This window comes from Nematostella vectensis, chromosome 7 (assembly GCF_932526225.1).
Source record: "Nematostella vectensis chromosome 7, jaNemVect1.1, whole genome shotgun sequence".
NCBI lineage: Eukaryota > Metazoa > Cnidaria > Anthozoa > Actiniaria > Edwardsiidae > Nematostella > Nematostella vectensis.
The window spans coordinates 15,795,518-15,820,680 of NC_064040.1; the positions used below are offsets into that span (position 1 = coordinate 15,795,518).

Sequence of the window (25,163 nt, forward strand, 5' to 3'; positions counted from 1 at the left end):
TTGAATAACCGAGCAAAACACTTGACCAACCAACCGACTGACCGACCAAAAGTCTTGGTCGACTTGAATCAAACCTTCAATTTGACTGATCGACAAACCGACTGACCGACCAAAAGACAAGGACGACCTTTAAATCGACTGACCTACCAAAAGACTAGGACGACCTTCAAATCGACTAACCTACCAAACAATTAGGACAACCTTTAAATCGACTGACCGACCAAAATACTTGGACGACCTTTAAATCGACTACCTACCAAAAGACTAGGATGACCTATAAATCGACTGACCTACCAAAAGACTAGGACGACCTTCAAATCGACTGACCTACCAAAAGACTAGGACGACCTTCAAATCGACTATCCTACCAAACGACTAGGACAACCTTTAAATCGACTGACCTACCAAAAGACTAGGACGACCTTTAAATCGACTGACCTACCAAAAGACTAGGACGACCTTTAAATCGATTGAGCGACCAAAAGACTATGACGACCTTTAAATCGACTGACCTATCAAACGACTAGAACGACCTTTAAATCGACTGACCTACCAAACGACTAGGACGACCTTTAAATCGACTGACCTATCAAAAGACTAGGACGACCTTTAAATCGACTAACCTACCAAACGATTAGGACGACCTTTAAATCGACTGACCTACCAAAAGACTAGGACGACTTTGAATCGACTGACCGACCAAAAGAATTGGATGACCTTCAAATCGACTGACCGACCAAAAGCCTAGGACGATCTTCAAATTGACTGACCGACAAAAATACTTGGACGACCTTTAAATCGACTGACCTACCAGAAGACTAGGACGACCTTCAAATCGACTGACCGACCAACGGACTTGGACGACCTTCAAATCGACTGACCGACTTGACCGATATTCCGGCAGGGTGACTGACCAACTTCACTGTCCGACCACCCAACCGAACTGACAACCATTATACAATGACAGCTGACTAGTCGACCGGTGTGTGCATGTGTGTGGTATTTAGGTAATTTAGGCGAGAAGTTGAGTAAACATTAAACTTACCCGTAACAGAAGGACATATCGTGGAAGTCGCTGAATGGGGGTCAACAAGTAAGCAGGTAAGTCCAGTCCCGCGCAGGCAGGTTCCATCGAACAGTCCTGGAAACCAGTAAAGAATTAATTAAGTCTGTAAGAAGAGCCACGATCGGCTTAGGCATTTACCGTTTACACTCGAAAGAATTACATTCTAGAAAATGGAGGCCAACAGTGAAGTGCATGGCATTGCTTTAAAGGTAAATAGTGGATTCTTAACTCTGATTCTATGTCTTATCAAACCTTTCAATAATAATGGTAAACAAGATCTGTTCAAACAAGCTCCCAGTGTCAAAAAATGATCAAGCAAGACAGGATGTTCAGCTATCGGACCTCCAATACCCATATTTCTCACCTGTAAGAACTTTCTAAACTTGTGTGACGCTCGTGAAAACTTGTTGATAGCTGCTATCGCTTTGGGGAAGTTGTTGACGTAGTTGGAATAAATCATCAGTACGTTAATCTGAAAGAGGAAAATATCTGTCAGTTTTTTTTTCAAGAAACAAATTGATATACAAAAAGCAGGAAAGTACCAAAAGCCAAAATAGTAAAGACTTTGTACCGTTCCATGAACAAACATGACCCCAGTGCTTCCCGTTTCCAAAACTAAGCGGTTAAATCTGTATTGAGCATGTGCTAAAAGGAGCAACTGCTGTTTATTGGTACTCACGTGATAGGAGCTACTGAGCTTGGTGAAGATATCCCCTACAATTCCATACTGGCGCCAGTTCTGTATTCTATCCTCTAGCTCGTTCATAAATAGAGTGTGGCTTTCTCGTATATGGTCTAGTTCTTTAGGAAATATGACACTGGAAAAATACAAAAAGAAACAGATGTTGAGATGTTTGTGAGGCTGTTAAACCTACGAGGTTCAACTCTGTCTTTATTTGGGGAATACATGCATTGAATTCTCTTGAAGGACGCCTCGGGAACCAAGGCAGGTGTCCCTCGGCAGAATAGCTCGCTTATTTAGAGTCTCCGCTATCGGGGATCAGGTAAAGGGGCTAAAGGGCGTTTCTGTATATGGGGCGATGCTCCTCTTCGGGTTAAATGTATGGGAGCTAAAATCTAAGCGTTAACCGCTTACATGTTTTATGTATTAGTGCCCCCTTCAGCGGCGTAGCCAGGATTTTTAACAGGAGGGGGCCCTAGAGGGACTTTCAAGGCATTTTCTCCGGTATTTTAGATAATGTCTCATACATTTACTGTATTTTGGCTGCTAAAACGGGGGGGCCTAGGCCACCCCCCTGGCTACGCTCCTGCCCTTCTTCTGGACGTTGCCCTTCTCTTTCGAAAAGGATCCGCCTCTGGCCCGCAAACTAAGTGCATTCCTCACCCCAGGAAGAAAGTAAGGATTCAGCAGGATTAAGGATAGCAGCCTCTTTACTTACTCTATTTCTTTGGAGCCAATCAAAGCACTTTCCCTCATGGGTTCCTCAAATGCCTAAAAATAAAATAAAATAAAAATATTATTGAGCTTTTTTGTATAAATCAAACAAAATGCACGTTAACTAGGGGCCCGTAAAGTCGAGTTATCCGAGTTCAAGCAGTTATTGAATTGTACAAAATCGTTTCTTACCGTTTTGAGGGTGCTGAGACAGGCCAAATAACTCTTTTCTGTGACTAATATTTCTTTTGTTGCTAGGTATCGCTTTTCTGAAAACAAACAAAAAACTATCAAGTTATACCAATTGTATCAAAGTTAACAGGGGCGCAACAAATTTATTCTTTACCCTCAATATTTTCAAAATCATTCCTAAAAGTTCTGTGTTCTTTCTTACCGTCTTTTTTGGTTCGCTTAGTTGTCGGATGACAAGCGTAAGTGACTCGGCGCTCACGAAGCTTTGACGACGGGTCGCCGAACGCTGGGAGAACAAGGTTTGCTAGCATTTCATGCCTCGCTTTGACTTGAATATTACTGAAGTGAAATTCTGGAAAAAATAGAAGAATATGGATTATTAAGGGTACCATATAATATATAAGTATACCTTATGTCTAAAAGCCGTGTGACACGCTCTACCATCCCTAGTCAAGTGATATCATCCGAGATAACTTCGCTTTATACTTACAAGTAATAAGGGGATACTCAAGAAAGTTAGTAAACTTTGTTTTTGAGACTAGCTAAGAGAGTTTTCTTCACTTACATGCTTATCCTTGTCACGTGCGCCGAGAGTTTCATTAGCTTTGTTTTAAAGTACAAAGTACTCTTTTGTAGCGCGCCGACCGCCTAAAATAAACAGCGCTCGCACGGAAACCTTTTATCGGGCACGTTCTTGCGTGAACAAGGTGTTAGACTAAAACAGAGGTGCGAATGAAAAAAAATAGAAACGATAGTAATTGGAAATATACGTAAAGTACTAAGAAATAAGCTACAGAAGACATATATAACATAAATATAAATATAATATATAAATTTAACAAAATCACATGAAAATAGTATAAAAACAAGCCGCTTTCTTTGCTTATTTGAATTTGTCATAATTCTCAGTGATATATTTTCTTCAAATTTAAACTTGATAAATCCACACTCGTACAGATTCAAGTGTTTACCTAACATTTTCAGAACCATTTTAGGCCCAATGCTTCTCTGTTCGATCATACTGTTGGTCAATCCTTCGTGTTTTCAGAAAATGATTACAATTTCGTGCCGTGTCGCTCTCAAAAACATACTTTACGCATGATTAACTTGTATTGCTTGTTTGCGTGCTTGAAATGGTGCCGACGTCAGTTAGCAGGTTATCTATAGCAGTGAGGAATTGGGCGGTAATTTCACAACTCGGAAACCACAACGCAAGCATAGGAATCCAAAATATGCAAAACTGCAAAAACTACAACACAAATGTTCCTATAATTGTATATGCCCAATGACCGAAATAGTCATTTTTAATTAAATTATTCACCTTTTAAAGAAGCAATATCCGATTTTAAACAAAGCTTTTTTGGAAAGAGGGTAGAAAAAAGAGCTTGTCGAAAGAAGTACATCAATTTTTTCGTTTCGTTTCGTTTTTTTTTTCGTGTTCTTTTCCTTCACGACTTTCTTATCTAATCTAATAAAATACAATAGAGGGCTTAGGGCAAGATCTGATAGTTTACTTAGAATTATCAAAAAGATCAAACAATTAGATCTACATTGAAAGTCTGTGTGCATAGGCTTTCACGCTATCCGAGTTTGACGTTGGTTTCTGTAAAAGGTGTCATCTGGAATCCTCCTTTGTTTATCACGGCATAAACTCACGTATTTCTTAGTAAGAAGACAATGAGGGGTACTTTGTAGAGAGTCAGTACATGAGAAAATGTCCCTTGAAATACTCCAAAAGTCAAGAGTCATTAGTTTCTTTAGAGGGAACACTCAGTTCGGCCAACTCCTATACTTCTACTCGACTAAAGGATCAGCTACTTGTACTTTAAAAAATTTTAAAAAATTATATTTTCGACATTCTAAAAAATAATCCTTCACTTGTGTTCTTTTTGACTGACAAACTTTTGATTGTTTCACTCGCACGTTAAAGTACTTGTTTCACATGGCACGTTAAATTACTTGTTGTTTTTTATGTGTACAGAGTTTAAAGCCAAAAATTAATTATGAGCGCAGGAAATCACTTTATATCCGAGGCAATAGCGAACATAAGATTTACGACGGCGGAGCGGTGTCTACGACGGCGCACACGTTGGATTTCTCCGCGTGATAAAAGAAAAATGCGCCGTCGTAGACTCTTGAACCTTCGGTTACTACATTCTACAGGCAAAGGGCCGCCATCGACCGATGAGGTCCTCGTAAACTACGTTCGGGGCTTCTGGAACCAGTGTAATGTAAGTATCTCGGTTCGCCTTACATTGGCCATGCAGCGGCCAGGTAAAGTTACCAAGAGGGAGATAAATGTTGATAGTCACCCAGGTAAAGTAACCAAGAGGGAGATAAATGTTGATAGTCACCCAGGTAAAGTAACCAAGAGGGAGATAAATGTTGATAGTCACCCAGGTAAAGTTACCAAGAGGGAGATAAATGGTGATAGTTACCTGCGTTGCTAAATCCTCGTGAACCGCGTCTTTTGAGCCCTACCGGGTACACGGGCGCGGTCGAGTTGCGTCTCCTTGCGAGTGAAGTGAGGGCAGGAACCTAAGAAGGCGCAACACAGTGTTATTATTGATGATTGAGTTGCGCGTTGTACAAAATGCAGCAGCACAGGCTAAGTGAATGCTTCGAGATGAAATGAAAGGAATTTGACACAAAAGGATGTCGGTCAAATGAGGTAGACTTGAATGTAAAACGGAAGCGGAAATGGAAATGGAATGCGTTGATTGCTATTTTGATAGATAAGATGGTATAGCAGAGATGGTTTTGAATACTTTAAAAGTCCATATCAGCCACCATTCTGTCATCCTTGCAAAATAAACGTGTGAAAAAGAATTTTGATTTCGAATGATTTTGGTAAATTTTAATAAAACTTTGTTTCTATGGGTATTTCGAAATTTTATCATACAACTGATGAAAATGACAATAAAGGCGTGGCTGGCCAGGGTCCTTTAAAGATACGGCTGAGTATAGAATATTAACGACAACCTGTCAATGTGCGAGATATGTGAAGAGATTTAATTGATAAGCGCGAGAAAAGGATGGAATAGGTTCCATAAATTTTGGCCACCGGAACCTAGCGCGTTAATCTTATTCAAACAACCTAAGCCTTTTTTTTCTTGAAGAGAGGTTGTTTAAAAGATTGAGGTATTAACAGCCATGATGTTTTGACATGTAACAGCATAACAACGCCGTAATTACCTCGTTTATCGCGAAGCCTGTGGCAGGGTATTCAAATGAAAAACAAACAAGAGATAAGATTTCTCATCACCGTTATTTGCCTCCAGTGCTGATGATGAGTTATCGGTATGGCGTAGAGGATTGAAAGGTTTTCCAACCGAGTGCGGTACGGTGTTACTATAGAGTTTCATTTACACTTAGCGACCAAGCACCTTTAATGCATCTGTAATTTAGCGTAATCTTTTTATAAAGTGATTTTGAATTGCTAATTCTCTAATGCCTTCTCTAAATGCGGAATTCCACAATTATCCGTCCAGACATACCGAACGATAAGAAAATATCTACGGCTCGCATCAAAAGCGTGAGAATCTAGATCGATTGTCAGTCTAATCCTAAAAGATCGTGTCAATTTATTGTTTTGTTTTTTTTTTTTAGCGAAGAAAAGCAAAACAAGGGAAGGAAACCCTAGTATTTTTGTGACAGCGCCTCATAGTATTTAAGTGATATTTTTGTAAACTGCCTCAGGGAAGTAACTGATCGTTGATCAAGCTTGCAGTTATATGCAAAGATCGTGTGTCAAGCAGTAACATTTCAAGTGTTGTGCTAATTTGAAAAGTTTTCTTGCTTAGAAAAGTCAGGCCGAACAAAAATATGTATTATTAAATGTAGAACGATCAGAAGAGTCTCGAATGAATCGCGTGACAGAATTTAACGGACCGGTAACGAGTTTACGTTAAGAACGTGTGAAAATTACAATGAGAGTTTTGTAATAATATCACGCTACGGTGACGGTAAAAGCCGAATTCTTTTCATAATTCAAACAGAGTTGTGCACCAGCACGGCTGGTTTGCACTAGCAAGATCCGAAGTTGAGCACATTTGAATCGTCAACACAGCGAGGTGACTGCACTGTACCGGCCGTGTTTAGCTTCACAAACACAATCACAAATACAATCACAAACAGAATTGAACAGAGGAGCAAGTCAGATGTTTAACTCTGCTATTATGATATGCTATCTTGTGTTCATAAGCACGGGAGCTAAATGACAGCTCATTCAATTAGCCGACCCCGGGAAAAATCATCTGGAGACTTAATGCACCAGGCACACATTGCAAATATATCTGCTAATACTACTCGTGTTTGTCATAGTAAAATGCAGATGTTCGTTTAAAATCTCGAGCTAACGGACTAGGTTGCGGTCATAAAACTCAATCTAGCTATCTTTTAATCGCTCAGGTGACTAGCGGCGCTCGAGTGAACGCAAGAATTACAAATTCGGATTTAGTTTATAGTCTATAAGAGGGTCCATTCAAACGAAAATTGATCTTGCGGTTTGCAGGGGTATTTACTGACCGTATAATAGTAGACCAACTCAACATTTTCTAGGATTGTCTCAAGAACTTTCTCCCTGTCTGCCGGTTTCCGTTTCCTCTGTACCGTTCCGGATTTGCTGAGTGTCTGGGTTTTCACTGGCGAGGTGACCATTGCCATCGAAGGGTTAATTCATACATTGGAAGGATCGATCAATGTGCAAAATGTATTACTATGGAAGCATCGAACACTTGATCGTCGTTAAAATCGAACACTTGATCGTGTTGTGTAAATCAATATGCCGCTTTGTTTGTTGCGATTGAGAGACTAGAGTGGTGATGTAAGCGATGAGGGTCGCGAGCAACGCACGCTTTTTATTGGTTCGTTAAGCAATGATTGGCATTTGAAACATTTTGAAAGCACAACTAGTTTTCACCGCGAAACTTCAAAAAACCGGGGCCGGGTTTCACAGACGGGGCACGGAATCTAAGGGACCATGGTCATAAAAAAAAACGTCGAAATTTAAAAAAAATCACTTTATGCTACCTTGCGAAATACATAAGCGTGACATATTATTTATTGCTCTTTGAATAATTTCCTTTATGATTGATTATCACTTAAAAATTGAATAATACACTCACGAAAATGCAAAGTGACGGTATAATCGGACGTGTAGTAAAAATGATTAAGAACTGTTTACCTAATTAAATCAAAAGGCAAGAACTCTGACGTTTTTTTTGATGGTCGTGATGTTCAAACCAAAAAAAAGTTTCAAAACAGAAAAGATTTTAACTATTAATCGTTGTTGCGAGAGAGCAATTATCTATTATATCGGTACCATAATGAAGTAATTTTCAACAATTTTGTTCTCTAAGTACTTTAATCCTGCTTATTAATAACTTCTTTGTAGGATTTCATCCTTTTTAAGAGGCGACTCACGCAAAAAAAGCTCCCATTTATATAGAGACATGAGAAATGAGAAAGTTTTTTATGCCGACATGTACAGGTTTAAGTACTTCATCTCTATTTCTTGTTTATTTTAATTCACAAAATATCTTTTTATAAACCTTCTTGCCAACATCGCATTTTTCCTGAATTTTCTAACTTTTGAAACCTTTAAAGCTGGTCATTGGTTATGGTAAGTGTTTTTCATTTGTACTTCGCACATAAGAGCACGCTTGTAGAAACTTGCACATTGCAGGTGGTTTATAGATCAAAAGTTAGGCCAAAAAAAATAAATAAATACATGTTTATCGTCCCCGCCCGCATCCTTTTTCGAGGCCGCATCAATATTTTTGTTTGTTTTTTTTAATTATTTCTGCTGCTTTTTTGTGTTTGTTCCTCAGAAGCTCAAATTTCGTGCGTTAGCGGTGCCTGGGCACTGAAATAAAGGCAGACGTTCCTGTTTCAAAGCTTTATTACGTTTTGTTCACCCGTTCGCAAAATCGCGGAAATTTCCTTTGTGAATCGTAAGAATCTTTGATAAACCAAGAAGAAAAAATAAATAAATAAATAATAAATAAAAAGGGTCGCATGCTCCCTATTTTGATCTTATCAGGACAATAAACATGTTTTTATTTTTACTTGGCCTTATCTCAAGAAAACACCGTGTTAAATGAACACTTTTAAATTCAAATTTTTCAATAGTTTTCGGCTTTTAGAAGATTCTGATTCGGAATTCTGATTCGGAATTTTCTGTCACATGTTGGTTAGTAGATGGAGCATTGTTTTAGCTAAACAATATAATAGAGAGAAGCTTCGCTGTTTTTTTTTGCTGTACACGAGTTAAAAAGAGGATTAATAGGCATGTTGCGTTATTGTGAGGCAAAGACAAAAAGAAAAGGAACAAAGGAGGAGAATTCTTTAAGCGTGCTTTCACAGGTTTGACACTTAAAAATACAACTCTAGGTGATAATTATAGACGAATCGATCGTAATTATGAACATGATCTCTGGTGGATCGAAAGAAGGTCTCGTCCAAAGTTTACAGTGTGAGGAAACTATAAAACAAGTGGTAGCATTCACATTCATCAACTTCTTTTCAAAGCTGGACGTGATAGGCTTTTATGGCTTTTTTAGTTTTTAAAAATATCTCCAGATTTCATACCCTCCTAAAAACCTTTTTTCTTGTTTGTGGGGATCACGCTCCAAAACTATATGAACAAGTCAAAAGTCTAAACTATTTCGGAAATTCATAAACATTCGTATCCAGCTGTTGTGATATTAACTGTCATAGAAAATATCCAACTGGTAAATTTTGTCAGAGAATTGTAAGCTTTTAAAACAAGACATTGAGAGAGCTTCTACCTGAATGATCTGCCGATAAATAAGTATTGTGAGGTAGAGAAAGTATATAAATAAAGCATCATTTTCAACAAGTAAAAACAAATGCTCCCTTGAAAAAAATCAGCATCATTTAAAGACCAACTTACCACATAAAAACAACCCATCGACTTCTGTGATTGTGGAGTTCCAGTGATAGCAGGTTGTCTAATCGTTGTTTTAAAACACGTTTTTATTTTTTGGAAGGTTTGGAAGGCTCGTCTTCGGTTCTATCGCTAAGTCCACATGCCCCATTAAACTTGTCCCTTGTTTGTCACGAGTACACCGAACTGAATCTCATGCGGTAAACAATAGCTCAAAAAATCTTTGTTAAAGAGAGAGAAGAAGGCTTCTGTTCATTGTTTGCTGCATGTTACAAGTCTTGAATGTATAACTACCTGTACTATACCGAAAACAAGAAACAACAGAGCAAAAACTAAACAATACAAACACAATGCAATACAGGTGGATGGTCAAATCTTATTGGCAGAAATGTCACGGAAAATTTGTCATATTTCTCCACCAATAATAACATTACAGTATCATTTCAATAAATTAATAATTCTATTATGAATTTAACGATGTGTTTTTGCGTAAAAAAATTAAAACCAAAAATAACAGGAAAAGTTTTCAGCACAGACAAAGAAGGAAAATTCCGGTATAAGTTCGTTAAACTAAGTTTGGCCGTCAAAATTGATTAAGAAAATCAGCTCAATGAAATCATTTTAAGATGATCTCCGAGTTTGCTGATAAACAAAAAATGGGGGAAAAGGCAGTCATTATCTTAGACAGTAGACTAATGTCGAAGTGACAACGTGTAATTATCATAGCGATGTGCTGCATGTTGTTACAAAAGTGCCTAAGCCAGTCAATCACCATATGTTAACCGTAGAACGACCTCCCAGTACACACAGACAGCCAATCACTCGCAGCTGATTACAGTGACCATTTACCATCAAATCAAGGCAAAATTTTAAACATAAGTTAAGGCCAAGCCTTGGCCATACTATGTCTTTGAGAATTTTTACATCATTATCTTAACAGAGTTATACCGATACATCTTGTGTAATCTTATTTTATATAATTGTGGACAGAGTTCTTTTTTAGTTTAAATCACTCTCTGGCCATTTGTAAGAAAGTCCAGCATTCCTACTTGTATATTATTTTTCATTTCCCTCTACTGCTTACTTACACGTCAGTATGACAATGCAGAGACTATATCTAAGATTACTTTTGAGGTTGTTTTTTCGTTGGAATGATCTTCCATAGACACAAATAAAATTAAATAGGATGAATATTGCGTACCTAAGATCTCCTTTACAGCCTGAACAAGCCAGCAAAAGCACCTCCGGCACACCACACACGACCTCTCTCGTTAAACCACAGTTACTGACAAGGAACAAGTGAGCAAACTGGAACAAACTGGACTGTTGACACGGCTGTTTAACAAGTAATGGTCGGACCTTCAAACGCACCGAAAGTTCATTCATTGAATTCTTCTGCCGTTCTTCGCCAAGTGTGTATTGTTGTTTAGTTCGCCAAGGCGACAAAATTGTTTGCTCTAATGCACAAAATAACTCCATAATTGTTTAGATAAACTGCTAAGTAAGGCAAAGATTAGTAAAATCAATCACTTCTTAGAGGGGACCTATTCAATGAATTTCAATATCGTAAACTCAATCTATTGTTTCTTAAGCTTTGTTCACAATATGCGTTTTTGCAGGCGGCTTCACAAAGTCTGTCGAGCCTTTTCCAAGCATGGTCTGTCGAGCCTTTTCCAAGCACGGCCAGGAAAATACCACAAATTCCATGCATAGGTCGGGACGATGCAGCCAAATCAAAGTCGCACTGCAAGTTTATTTCTTTGTATAATAGAAAAAGCATTTTTTCTTCTAAGTTTAGGCTAATTTGAAGCTAATTAGAACTTTATACTTTGTGTTGTCTGTCGTTTCTGATTTTTACAGAGAGTGAATCTTTGAGAAAAAGCTTTCAAACTTCTATCTGACTGATGTTGCCAGTCGCATTCTATACCAATATAATTTTGAATTGAGGCTGGGCCGTTCTTTTTTGGGACACTGGCTGAATATGTTCTGCCAGAACATATTCATAAAAGAATAAAATATCCAATTAATTATTAGGAAGGAATTACACTAATAATCAATAACAAAGGTTGTTATTATGAGCACAATTTGATTCTGCATTTTAGAACGCATCAGGACTAAAAAAAGAAAAAAAAAATTCTGCTATCTGAGCTTCCGTTATTATAAAAAGGTTCTTATTAACAAAAGAGTGTACGCACCGACCAAATTATCTGTTGCATAGTATTCTAGAACATAGAGCTTTTGTTTTACTATGTTTGTCATCAGGTCATGCTTATTTTATACTAGTTATTTTTATCGAGACAAAAGCCGGATCATACTCACCTCTAGCCTCCCTCGCAAGCATTTTTTAGGCAGACGTCGCTCAGCAACGCCTGCCTAAAAACGCCGGCGAGAGAGGCTAACGCACCTCCCGCTATACGATTTATATCAGTACGCCCATAAGTTCCCTTTCCCCACCCATCGAGAAACCCTGGATCCGCCCCCGTCTCATGTTATTCTTTACTGATGCATACATACCTCGCTTCCACGTCTGCCTAAACGTCGTGGACCAGGGGGTACTAGAGAACCACGACGGGCCATCCTACAAGGCATCGACGGCTTCCGATCAGACATCGTAAACTGGTCGTTATCCTGTCGGAAACAATAGAGTGAGTTGTAGCATAATTGGTATCGGTTCCCGAAAGCAATGTAGATGTTTAGAGGGCTGACGTAAACATACATACTTCAGTTCCCCCAGTAACCTAGAATCCCTTTGAATTACACTTATCCTATCAGCTCATGTTCTTCTGTCCACGAAGCTATTGCGGGTTGCACACATCGTTTTACAGTGCAACCTCGTTTGAAAATGACAAAATGACAGTCCAGTACATAGATGCACCTTATAAAGAGTATGTGGATCCTCTCGAGTATCAATCGCACAGTTGACTCTGTCTAATTGCTAAATATGTTTATCCAAGGACGAAAGAGCAATCAATCGAGAGGCGAGCACGATACTATTAGGCCAATGTATCCGCATTCATGAGTATCATAAGCCTAGAGTATATATAATAAAACAATTATTTAATCAAGGTCTAGATGACGGAGGACGCCATTATGGACTACGAATTCTTTATTAGTCAACATTATCTTCACCAACTAGGCCATATACATAGGGGTATAACTAGAGTATAACAAGACGCAAACTTAATCAAATTGTGACACATTTTGATTCAAGATCTCAAACTTCATAAAACTGGTTACCTCTTTTGAAGTGAGTTGGTTTATTCCAGTCGTAATGTTCTGGAGACAACTTCACCCTTATCATCACATCTTACCTATGCGCACCCGAACTCTTTTCAAACCACATTCATCACAACACTGCAGATCAACTGCAGATTCTTGGGATAGTTTTAAAGTTTGGTATGATCGTTGCGCTGCGACTCTTAGCTATCGTGCTCAACTTAATAGCCACAAGAATCTTCGTTAAGCTTTCGTTACGCAGGTAGGCATGGCCTAGTCTGCCTATTGGTCTGTGGCGTCAGGACTTGTGTAGTCAGGAATTAAGTTGAATTACTTTAATCCCCCGTTTGCTGCTATTAGTAAAGCTACTATCCTTTGATACACTTTGTATAGTGTTATAGCATTTTTTTACGGTTTGAAAGGCGAAAATCGTGTTTTTATAAGATTTACAACATTTGGTATCTAAACTCCTGTGAGGGAGGGGGGATTTTATAACTAAATAAAAAAGGTAAAAGCTGATTTTTAAGCATGAATTCTTTCAGCAACCGTAAAAGTTTTAACCATGATTTCTTTCAAAAACTGTAAAAGGATTGTATTTTAAAGAAAATGCTGTACTCACTGCTAAGATATTTTTGCCAATTTTTTGTTTTTTTCTTTTCTTCACCCCCGGAGAACCCGAATGGGGGAAAACATGAATATCTTAATTAATTAAGAGGGAGTCAGAAGCCACCTTGAAAACCTTATGCCACCTTGGTTTTACAAATCGGCTTGCTCCAATTTACCAGACCATTCTAAGTCAAACTGATAAGAAGGTTACAAGTTGCACGACAAGTACATCATAGATGCGTGAAAGATAGCACGACTTAAAGCAGCGTATGATTCACAAAGAAAAACAGAGAAAAGAGCAAGAAAACGGAATCAAAAAGCCAACCTAGTGCAACATACAAATGACAGCCAGAAAGCCAATCAGTGAGAGCACCACAAACACGTGAGACATGGATACGGTATGGCGAGATAAGGGCCTATCCGCACTTGTCGAACAAAGTTTGTCTGGCCCGAACAAAAATGATAACAAATTTTGTCTCGGCCAAAAGTTATTAGCTAAAGTACATCCGCACTTATCGGGCCAAACAAATTAATTACAAACCGCCGACGTCAATCAAAATGCATTCTCGTATTTCTGGCGCGAATTAAATTGCACGTGTGGTTTGTTTACCTTTACAATTCGCCATGCTTCCAATGAATTACATCGCTCTACTCGTGTCGTTTCTGGCAATTTATTCATATTATCGACATCAGCAACAACTTCTACTTCTTCTTTGCTATTGGCAATTTAACGTAATTCACCAGAACGTCATTTTACAACGCATAAATCGGCGAAGACAACGTTTATTTCGACCATACTGGGTTTTGCCTCGGCCATTGCAGTCATGGTTTGAAATTCATTACCGCCAAAGAATAATTCCCGAGAATTTTTTTTATCGCCAGATGAGAAAAAATAAATACCAGCAGGATCAAACACTTGTGAGCCATAATAGTTGAAATAATAGTCCCGAGGAAAGTACGCCATGTTGTGACCTCGATTCACTCTGCGAAGATGAACTTTCCCGCGCAATTCGATCACGTTGGGTTATCAAGTAGGGTGATAATTGACAAAGCTGTCATGTTCGACATGATTTTGACGTTTGGCCTAGTTTTGTAGGGCTCCAAACCTCCCCAGCGGCGTCTTTGTAGTTTGGCCTGGCCGAACAAATTTTGTCTCAGCCGAACAAACGCATCCGCACTTGTTTCTTACAGTTGATGACAGAATTTGTGTCTAAATAAACAAGTTTTGTACAAGTGCGGATGGGCCCTAAGGTAATTTCGTTCTCATTGTGGTTACGACGCTAGACATAACTAATTAAAGGGGCTATTTCTTTCTTGACAGGTAAACCGACACATCAGGTGATGGTGGTTTTACGAAGGACGGCAACTAGGAATTGTGTTTATATCGCTGCCATCGCTTGAAGGTTTTTTTAGAAATTTCACGTGATTGATTTTATTGATTGATTGATTGATTGATTGATTGATTGATTTTGTCGCTATTCACAGACAGGAACAAGATGGTGGATGGATGTCACGCAAGACAATATGCAATTCTTGCGTGACACATGATAAATCAGGCCAGAATGATCCCGTGTAATAAGCGCCGGTAGTGCCGGCGATAGGTTGGAAGCCAAAGAAAGTCACCGTTCGCGGCCCGATGCGGGCGGACTAAGCATCATCTTCAACTTCGCCTTCGGTACAAACTGCAAGATCCCTGCAGCTCCCAGCCCAAAAATAATAAAGAGAATCAAGGACCGTTGTCGGAACTAGCGTTAAAATCCATGTGTGCTTGTCTGTAAGCAAACCAACTACAACCGGTTTTTTTCAAGCTAATCCCAAATGTGGGTATAGTGACCAAATATGTTTTGTGTTACTATGGCAATCTAGTTGACCAATCAGCTGCAGAATACAAAATCTGTATTTCTTGAACTAAAAAAAAATTCTCGCGCGCCCAGAGCCCCCTCGCTTCGCTCGTCGCGGTATTTTGGCTGAGCGTCACTGGACGAGAGAAGTCTGGAGGGTCTGGTACTCAGGGTATATTGTGAACCTGAGTACCATATTGTGAACCTGAGTATTATATTGTTAACCTGAGTATCAAAGCGTTCTAAAGTATACAAATCATTCTTCTTGACTCGAATAATGGTGATTTTTGCCAAATTGCTATGTTGCTGATATAGTCGAGGGGAAATTAAGCAAATATTCTCTAAATATGCTCTCTATATATAAAGTAATCTAATGCCAACCTTGTAGATGTTTACCACTCTGGTGTCTGGAGACTCTCACGTGTTTGCATTAGAACCCAAATTCTGTATAGATTTTCTCACAGGTGCTGGTAAAACCTTGGTGGGAGTGACGGCCGCATGTACTGTCAGGAAAAGGTGTCTTGTTCTTTGCACTTCGGGTGTGTAATTCATGGTAGAGACTTTTTCCAAGATATGTCAATAGCGCGATTGCGCAAAATATTTTCGACTAAGAAACTTTTTCCAAACGATATCTACCCCCCCCCCCCCTCTCCCCCTCAGAAAATCTTGACACGTCTGTGTTCAAACATATTCGGATAGTTTAAAATAGAGTAGAAAACATGGAAATAAATATATGGCAAAAATGTCCAAGCCTACAGTACTTAAAAAGATTATCTTGTTTTCTACTTGTTAACAAGTTGACACCCTAAAGTCGCAAAGAATGCTTTTACGTAATAAGGTACTTGAACAAGGGCAGTGATCCCTGATGGTATGATAACACCAGTCGCCAATAATCGCGACAAACATAGACAAACACATACCACTACAACATGTCGCCTCAAGAGAAGCCAAGCAAAACATTGCAGAAAGACTCATAGGCTGCGTTCAACTATGCATCAAAAGATCTCGAATGGTTAAAATTGACAGTTTTGCAAAAGGAAAAATATATTACAACAAATAAAAAATTTAATTCTAACTGGTTGTATTGAGTTGTAATAATGAAAGATTAGAAGAAAAACAATCTAGATGATTTGGACTTATTATTTCAAACTCCTTTTTATTGGATGTCATCTAGAGCAATTCCTCGATATACTTGCCATACAACCCTCCATTTTTTTCGTTGATAATATCTAGCCAAAAGCAGGGAAAAGAGTTGGGTTCCGTTATAGGGAAAACAATCATGGTAACTAGAAAGGACATCCATAGAAAGCCAGGAAAATATTATAGCCATACGACTAGAATCTGAGGTTGCCTCTGTCAAAATGATTTTGCCGTGTCGGTAAATCTTGTATTCCCAGAGATGTTTGCCGGTTCTTTGAGAATCCATTAGGGTTTTGGAATAAACAAGCAGTACGTATATATAGCTTCACTGTATAGGTGGAAAGAGGGAGTGTCATGCCGCAATACGGCAGAAAAATATTTCGACTTGTACCATCTGGTACTAGACGTAGTTTATACAAATGCTTGTACTAGACGTAGTTAATACAAATGCTGGTACTAGACGTAGTTTATACAAATGCTGGTACCAGACGTAGTTTATACAAATGCTGGTACTAGACGTAGTTTATACAAATGCTTGTACTAGACGTAGTTAACACAAATGCTGGTACTAGACGTAGTTTATACAAATGCTGGTACTAGACGAAGTTTATACAAATGCTGGTACTAGACGTATAGTTTATACAAATGCTGGTACTAGACGTATAGTTTATACAAATGCTGGTACTAGACGTATAGTTTATACAAATGCTGGTACTAGACGTATAGTTTATACAAATGCTGGTACTAGACGTATAGTTTATACAAATGCTGGTGCTAGACGTAGTTTATACAAATGATGGTACTTACAATACTATTGCAGTTTTCGTCCATTTCTGCTCGATCGCTTTCGCTGCTCGTACTCAGGCAGGCACGGTCATCGCATGGAGGGTATTCACCTTTAGCTGAGTTTGGCAACTTGTGTTTACTGTCCTGGAGACAAATGATACATGTGAGTAATACCACCGTAACATTAGAAGTAGGAGAGAGAAGAGATGGAGGGGGAGGGGGAGGGGGAGGGTAGTCGGCACGCACGTGATGTGTGTTTGGCGCAAGCTAGCTATCATGGGAAACATCCTTTGGATTCCCGTGGATGCCATTACATCGCGGTTTGAATATTACTGATGTGGCCACAAAATAGCTCAAGTTGTGTTGGAAATGCGCAAAAACGATCTGATGGCTGCCCTATAATGTCAAACTCCTGTCTCGATTACCTGCAGATCCGATTACGCTAAATACAATGCTTATTTCTACAATTCCTACAATAAAACATCATCACAGACCGCCGCACTGTACGTGTACTGTTCCTGCGGAAATGTCAGCATACCTAAAGTTGCTGAATCGGTCGAGAGATCCGTACCAATCAAAATAACAGATAATCATATGCCAAATCTCAAAGTCCTCTCCAATAAATAGGATAATGTTGAGAGTACTCCACGTCTCGCGCTGCTCACCTGAAGTGCTATCAACCCGTCATTCACGTACTAAGCAATGCCTGTATCAAGGAATTGGCTCTATCGACCACATAGGAAATTCCCGGCTCTCCCAGCTTTTAGGATAGAATCAGAGCACGCAAGCGATGTCTAAGGTCATCCAACCCTTTCTGCACTTCAAGTTTCGCGCAAATGATCTGAACTCGACTAGAAGCCTTAAAAAAAGTTCGCCCAGGACCGATCACGTTATCGTGACAAATGAGCGAATACTAGAGCTTTGATCTCCTTGGGATCTCCTAGACCTCCGTGACTTGATAGTTTTGGTGAAGTGCTGTGTTTACTCAGAAATTATAAACTACATTCTAATGTTTTTTTAATTACCTAGCGAAATGTTTCGCTCACGAGAAGAACTCATTATTGGCGCCATGAAATGCGCACTCTTATCATCAATTAAAAATCTTGTGCGAACTCCGACGCGTCTGCCTCTTTGAAGAGTTTCTGCCAGACGCCATTTTGTTATCCTTCCAATATAACAAATAAGACAAAGCATCCAATTCCATTGGGTAAGAAATTGCGATATTTGATTATTTGATACGGTAAACGTTGAATGAAACTATTTTGATGGTCGAGATTCATCTCCTAAAGAATGTCGATCAACCACTTCTTTGTAATTCTTTAAAATTAAAAATACAGCTGTTAATTTGCAAGAAAATAGCCACCAACGATTGAAGTCTGATACTTTATTATTGATATTTGATTAAAAAAAAATTCCGGGACTTGCTTAAATGGCGGCGTGTTCGGGTTAAAAGGCGGCGTGATCGGGTTAACTACCAATTTACATAAAAACTAAGAATAACAAAAGGTTTGGCTGACTAGGGCTGAATGACTTTTACCCAGAGCTTAGTTACAATGTGTCATTAGGTAAAGGTCAACATGCTGGGGTAAGGTACTGGTGCTTTGCGGTATCTTGGCGTTTAGCGCTGCGCCTGTAATGTTTTTATTCTTAGCTGCGGTCATTTGGAGGGGAATAGGGGACTTGCGCTTAAAGGTCACGTGACCTTTTGGGTGGCAAATTCAAGCCAAAATAAACACAGAAATGGCTGTGCCCGTCGCACAAGAGAACGACGAAAAAAAACAATATTTGAATGAAAAACCCTTCAAAGAATTTTTTGCCGTTTTGCGGAAGCGCTAAATAGCAACTTTTTTGTTGCTGTTATTTTGCCGCTAAAAGCCTGAGCGCGCTAGATTGCCACCAAAAACGTCACATGATTTCTTAGCGCAAGTCACCTATTGAACAATGCATTATTTGATGTTTATTCAAATGCTTTCGAAGCAATAGACCTTAATCGCGCGTAATCAAGGCGACGTTTGATTAGTTTGATTGAACGTATAAGACATTATTTATTCGGTTATCGTGTTATTTTGGCTTTATCGAGTGAAAGCTTTGGTGGTGTTAAACGGGATAACATGCAGCAAAAATTTTTCGCGATACATTGTGTCGTAGAAAGTTTTTGACCGTGTAACATGTCGCGCAACACAGTTTTCCGCGCATCATTTCACTCGGCAACATGTTGCGTGTTTTTGAACCCGCTACAAAAACTGCAATACAAAATGACGAATATCTGGAAAGTTATCCCGTGTAACATTTGTTTGGCAACATGTCAGAATGGATACGAGACAATGTATCGCGAAATGTTTTTGTTGCATGTTATCCCGTGTAAGACCACCTTTAAAGACGTCCATTACACATGCGCACTTCCGCACATGCAAATTGAGTGTCCCAGTATTGCGCGTATCTAAGGTTCTCATCGCGTGGTTTGCTTCAATGCAGAGCCATATCCATCCCTCTAGAAACCCATATGCCTGGCGGGCATCGCTAACAGCCATAGGTCGCCGCTTATCTTAAATGCAGATGGGATATTCAGGGAGGCCCTCAAGGGAAGTGAGTATTTAGGCCTGGGAAAAGCTATGGGGCTCTTAACAATATTACACTCGTTTATGATATATAGGAATTGTTTATTCCTTCAGTTAATGTTATAGTTAGTTGTAGTCCCTGTATTTGTCATGGAACTCTGCTGAAGAGGATTTAATCGCAGACAATTAATAAAGAGGTACCGACATGCCTTGCGGGCTACTATATTGAAAATTAACGCAGCTTTTTGCAGTGGTTCACGTTTTGTGGAGGACAAATTAACTTTCCAAATCACATCAGATTTGTCTCAAAAATCTTTTCTCGAAATTACGACAAAGTTTGATTACTTACACATATGTGCTCGCCTTACCTGCAAAGCACAAAATGATCTACTGGAAAATAATTGATGTCAGTGGCTGTAATAATATAGGATATTGTTTACAAATCATCTAGTGATAATGTAAACAGTGCTCACTCAGCAAAACACGAGCAGCTTAATTTATATAGCTAAAAACCATAACAGATTTATGTAAGTCATGAAATACACAAAACGTAGCGCTGAAGATAGAGATATGAAAATATAAACCCCGAGCAAACCAGTGCCAATATGGACCAGCATTGCTCAGACCACTTCGCTTAAAGACAAAACAATCTACTTCGCTCCATCTTCCAACAAGGTAAACAAACAGCAACATTTGCTAGGGCAGATTTTGCTGACTGTTTTGGGTGTTTGCACGGGACTCATCAAACAAGAATGAAAGAAATGAAAACCAGCTATGAAAAACAGAAACTTGGTTAACAAAGACAGGAAAAAGGAAATATGACTATGGGAAATAACAGTGACTTGTCACAGATGCTGAATTCTTATTTTCCTTCGCTATCAAAATCAAGACAAAAAGATATCGACGTGCTTAACTTGGTCTTACCGGCAATAAGCGATTGTGTTTCTCAGTGAAAACAGTTATAATAGCAGGACGCTTTCATAGAAGGCAGGACTACTCCTTGCTTGGGGATTTTCTGTTGTCTGTTGTATGTACGCAGCTCTCACGTATTTTCAAATCATTTGAAATTTTGACAGATGGCCCGAACATGGAACCCCGGGAGAGTGAATAAGCTTTGTTTGCGTTAACGATAGTTTGATGAAGACGCAAAAGATAATTGGGTAATTAGCTTGTTTCCTGTCAGTTTTCTGCTGGCAAACCTTTAACCTCTGTTGCAAAAGAACGAGTTTTTTTTGGCAATTAACCAGCGTGTGCCAAGGTGGATCCAGGATTCCTCCTGAAACAGAGTAAGGGGGGGGGGGGGGGGGGGGGGCGGGGGGAGTAAGGGGGGTGTGTGGCGGCGCACACCGTCGCCTTTAGTGTCGCAATAAGGTGACCTATAATTTCCCTAGACAAGAAATTCGCACAGCTTGATTTTCTCAGCTCCGATGCTAGGATTTTTGGAGATAATCCTCTCGGTTATGAATGAGCAAACAAAATCTCGCATAGAGTATCGTGTAGCACGAGGTCTTTCAGTAGAGTTTACCTGAACATAATGAGTTATTAAGTTTCTATTAGGTTTAACTGGTTGATGAATGTGGATTTGCTAACTACTTTAGCTTCCCTATAAAATTGGGTTATTTGAATTTGGACCTTCGCGAAACTCGAATGGAGTTGCTTGAATGCATGTCTATACCGTCGTTATAAACTTTTCTTAGCTTTTATGGTTTTTCGGATCATCCTCTCAGTTCTAAAGAGCTTTTTTCAAGAAAAAATAATTTTGCGTAAATTGTATTGTAGCACGAATGTCTTCCAGTAGCTTTCATCTGAACGTTATGATATTCGTTTATTGTTTCTTTCATCGATCATTGTTGACTTGCAGATCCAGTTTTTTTTTATAAATTGAAAATATTTTTCAGATATGAATGGTGCTATCGTACACCAAGTTATTCTCTGGCTAGCACGTGTTGCTCTACATTTCCTGGTATAAAATGGTGTTAATCTTGAATATAAGCCCTTCGGAACGAACTCAGTTTACGCTGTTTACACACTGGCTAGCTAATAAACTACTATGTCAAACAAACTGTACAAGTGTGAAACAAATGCACCTACCGTAAAGTTCAAGCAATCCCTTGAACACAAAGCTCAGGAGTACTATATGACAGTAGCAGACCAATGCACACTAAATCGATCCGCAGCTCTTACAGCATGGCATGGGTTATAATTTAGGCACAGTAGGGACTGGGGATGAAGAACCACTCTAATCACTGGACACCGTACCGTTATAGAAGATTGCTGTCACAATAATCGGATTAAACAAAGTTTCAGACTCCATATTTACATTGCGCAAACCATGAAAACAAAACCGCGAGAAAAGAACTGATCACCCAGAAAATCGAATTTGCACCAAATAAAAGCGTGTGGAAAGTTAAAAATAAAAGAGATAAAAGTACATATGTCCTCCTTGTCCAGGAATTGTTTGGTTAAGAATTGGATGCTTACACGAATGTCTCTTACCCAGTCCCTTACCCAGTCTCTTACCCAGTCTCCGCGCTCCTTGTATAACACGGGGTTGATCAGAAGAAGGTCAAGTTTATGAGGAGGGGGCTGAGATTGGGTTGTGAAGGACACGACAGCTATACTATGACATTAAAATGTCTCATTTTATTTCCACAATTGCGTGATATCTTCCTTATGTCACATCCTACCTTACTTACGTCATATCTTACCTTCCTTACGTCATATTTTACCTTGCGATTCTCTTTCACATGCTCTGCGTCTCTATTATCTTGTAACCATGTCCCTCTCTGACGACAGATCCACAGGAGGTCCGTAGGGTCTGTGTAGGCTCGAGGCCTGGGGCCGAATGTTACCGGTGTCGTCGTTGAGTTGGAAGAGGTCTTTCGCTTCACTATGCGCATATTTGGGGCATTCAGGGGGAGAGGCACCTCGTTGGAGTTTGTCCTTGACCTAGACCTAAGAAATAAAGGGAGTAACTGGTTACCGAAAGAATGATGTTAAACGGGCTCTTCACAACCATAATGAAGTGCATTTGAATGTCCCCAGTATAAACCTGTGAGGCGCAAAGGGGGAGGGGGGGGGGGGGGGTTCAGTAGGGCCCTTTTTAACTTTTTGTAACAAGTTTTTGTAGTTTTACAGACTTGTAAACCTGTCAAAATTCATTCCCTCTGAAAATGAGGCGTCCTCGCTCCCCCCTACCCCTACCCCATCCCCCAGCCCTGACTCTGCACCCTAGTAAAAACTTGTATACTAAAGTTGAGCCCGAACGTAATTATGCAATGATTAGAGAGAACAAGGTCAATTAGAGCTCACTGGAGCGAGATGGTTTAGTAAAGATCCAGTCTCCATATAGTGCAAAAAAAAAAACAGTCGAGTATTCTCAGATATACTCCCGAGGGCAGATTTAAGTAAGATTCGAAATCTTCCTCTGTCTTCCTTGCGTCTTCCCCCTAGGGGTAAATATTCCCGTGTCTTCCCTAAGTATTCTCCGATTTATACTCAAGACTATAAATTACAACAAGTAATGCCCTAATATACACCGTGTGAAGACACGCGGAAGATGCGAGTATGCATCTAATTTACACCACATGGAAGACAAGGTGCATACTAAGTGTCTACCTCATGTCTTTCCCAAATAATCTACGGGTGTAAACTCGTGTTTTACATGTAAAACATGTATACACAAGTCTTCCCCGATGGTAAGACATGAAGTCGACTCCGCGTCTACTCGAATATTCTTCAGTGTAAGATCTGGAATATTCCCCATGTCTTACGCGCATATTCGCATGTCTTCATAACCCCCCTTTGGTACCCCCCCCCCCCCCCCCCTTCTGTTCGTATTCGCATGTCTTCCCCTAATAATCCACGGGTGTAAACTCGTGTATTCTACAAGTCTTCCCCGGTGGTAAGACATGAGGTCGTCGCTGCGTCTACTCGAATATTCTTCAGTGTAAGATCTGGAATATTCCCCATGTCTTACGCGCATATTCGCATAACCACCCTTTGGTAACCCCCCTTCTGTTCGTATTCGCATGTCTTCCCCTAATAATCCACGGGTGTAAACTCGTGTTTTCCGCAAGTCTTCCCCCGTGGTAAGACATGAGGTGGACACCGCGTCTGCTCGAATATTCTACAGTGTAATATCGCAAATATTTTTACTGATAGCAAAAGCGGTAAAGGTACACTACACTCTGAATATTACAATTTGTTGCACAGGTTTATAAATTTTTATTTTTTTTAATAAATCAGTTTCTTATTGAACTTAGTACTGATACTTAGTACTGCCTCACTAAGTGCTGACTATTGATGCAACGCGAAATTAGCTATAGAACGTATTTATGTTTTTATCACTGGCTTAGCAACCCATCTACTACTAACTATGTAAGCATAGTATGGGATTTGTTATTCTGAAGACATTATGCACTTGTATTTTACATTTCACTGACTTACATGTAAAAAAATTGTTAATAAACTATTTTTAACATGAATATTATGTCCAAAGTTTTACTGTCTCCTAACGCAAACTATCACCACGTTTGCCCGACGGACACGAGTTTGCGCCGGCGAATACTAGCGTAAGAAGCGGCGAATACTAGCGCAGATAATCACCTATAGGAAAACCAGGGGAATATTTAAGTATGCACATATAATCACCTTGTCTGTACTGCGGAAGACACGCGCTTACGCTAGCGAATACTAAGTATGCCCGAATACTAAGTATGCCCGAATACTAAGTATGTCCCGCTAAGTATGCCAGGAGCTGAGTAAAGTAATAAAAAAACAATTACTGTTAATAAAAATAAAAGGATTTCAATTTTTTACCAATTGGACGCTTTTCCATGCAGACAACTAAAGTTACATGCATTGTTTTAGTGGGTTTTCAGGTTTTGAATTGGCTAATCATTAGATTATAAATGAACTTATGAATAAATATTAGGGATTAAAGATTTAAAATATTTTTTTTACTAGTTGGACGGTTCTCTGTGCAACAACTACCCATTCTGAAAACGTTGTACTATAAATGTACAAAAACCCTATAGTATTAAAAAACGTTCTTGAAAAAGTATGTACTTTAATATCATATTTGACTAAGACAAGAGGGATTCTCGCTGAAGAAGCAAGCACTTGTTTTATAATAATTTATCGAACGCTAAAAAAAAAAAAAAAAACTACAGGACTCATTTCTCTATAGTCGTAATCACAGTTAAAACTCCGGCGAACACATCTATGTTTGACTGCCTGTGTGTTACAAAGGAAGGGAGAGAAGCAAAACAACACTAAAATTACCAGTAAGAAATTTATCGAGGGTTTAGTTAAACAAATTCATGAAAATTCTGGCTCATAGCATACATATTTACAAAGATTGCGTAGTCTGTCTTTGATGTTGAATAAGTTGATTGCTTAACATCAGTGTCAACAGGCTTTAATAATCCGCTAAACGAACACAAAGATC

General features: G+C 39.2%; 1 protein-coding gene and 1 long non-coding RNA gene across 9 annotated transcripts in view; one reads left to right on the forward strand and one right to left on the reverse strand.

Moving 5' to 3' along the window:
- The window catches only part of LOC116609934, a 35,252-nt gene that overhangs the window by 4,184 nt on the left and 5,905 nt on the right, over positions 1-25,163 (reverse strand). For 5 of the 8 annotated variants that reach the window (XM_032370764.2, XM_032370765.2, XM_032370766.2 and 2 more), the window contains 10 exons: positions 22,441-22,666; positions 17,175-17,297; positions 12,079-12,192; positions 5,093-5,192; positions 2,857-3,006; positions 2,655-2,731; positions 2,467-2,519; positions 1,746-1,884; positions 1,431-1,538; positions 1,046-1,141 (listed from right to left, as the gene is read on the reverse strand). In XM_032370764.2, coding sequence (XP_032226655.2) covers positions 1,046-1,141; positions 1,431-1,538; positions 1,746-1,884; positions 2,467-2,519; positions 2,655-2,731; positions 2,857-3,006; positions 5,093-5,192; positions 12,079-12,192; positions 17,175-17,297; positions 22,441-22,666 — 1,186 coding nt within the window. Of the gene's footprint in view, positions 1-1,045; positions 1,142-1,430; positions 1,539-1,745; positions 1,885-2,466; positions 2,520-2,654; positions 2,732-2,856; positions 3,007-5,092; positions 5,193-7,181; positions 7,471-12,078; positions 12,193-17,174; positions 17,298-17,818; positions 18,224-20,635; positions 20,810-22,440; positions 22,667-25,163 lie in introns of those variants that run through there. The other 3 variants (XM_032370768.2, XM_032370767.2, XM_032370769.2) reach the window with 3 other exon arrangements.
- On the forward strand, positions 12,110-15,127 carry LOC116609937. The gene is made up of 3 exons (XR_007312222.1): positions 12,110-12,209; positions 14,708-14,789; positions 14,872-15,127. It is a non-coding gene; the product is annotated as an uncharacterized LOC116609937 (long non-coding RNA).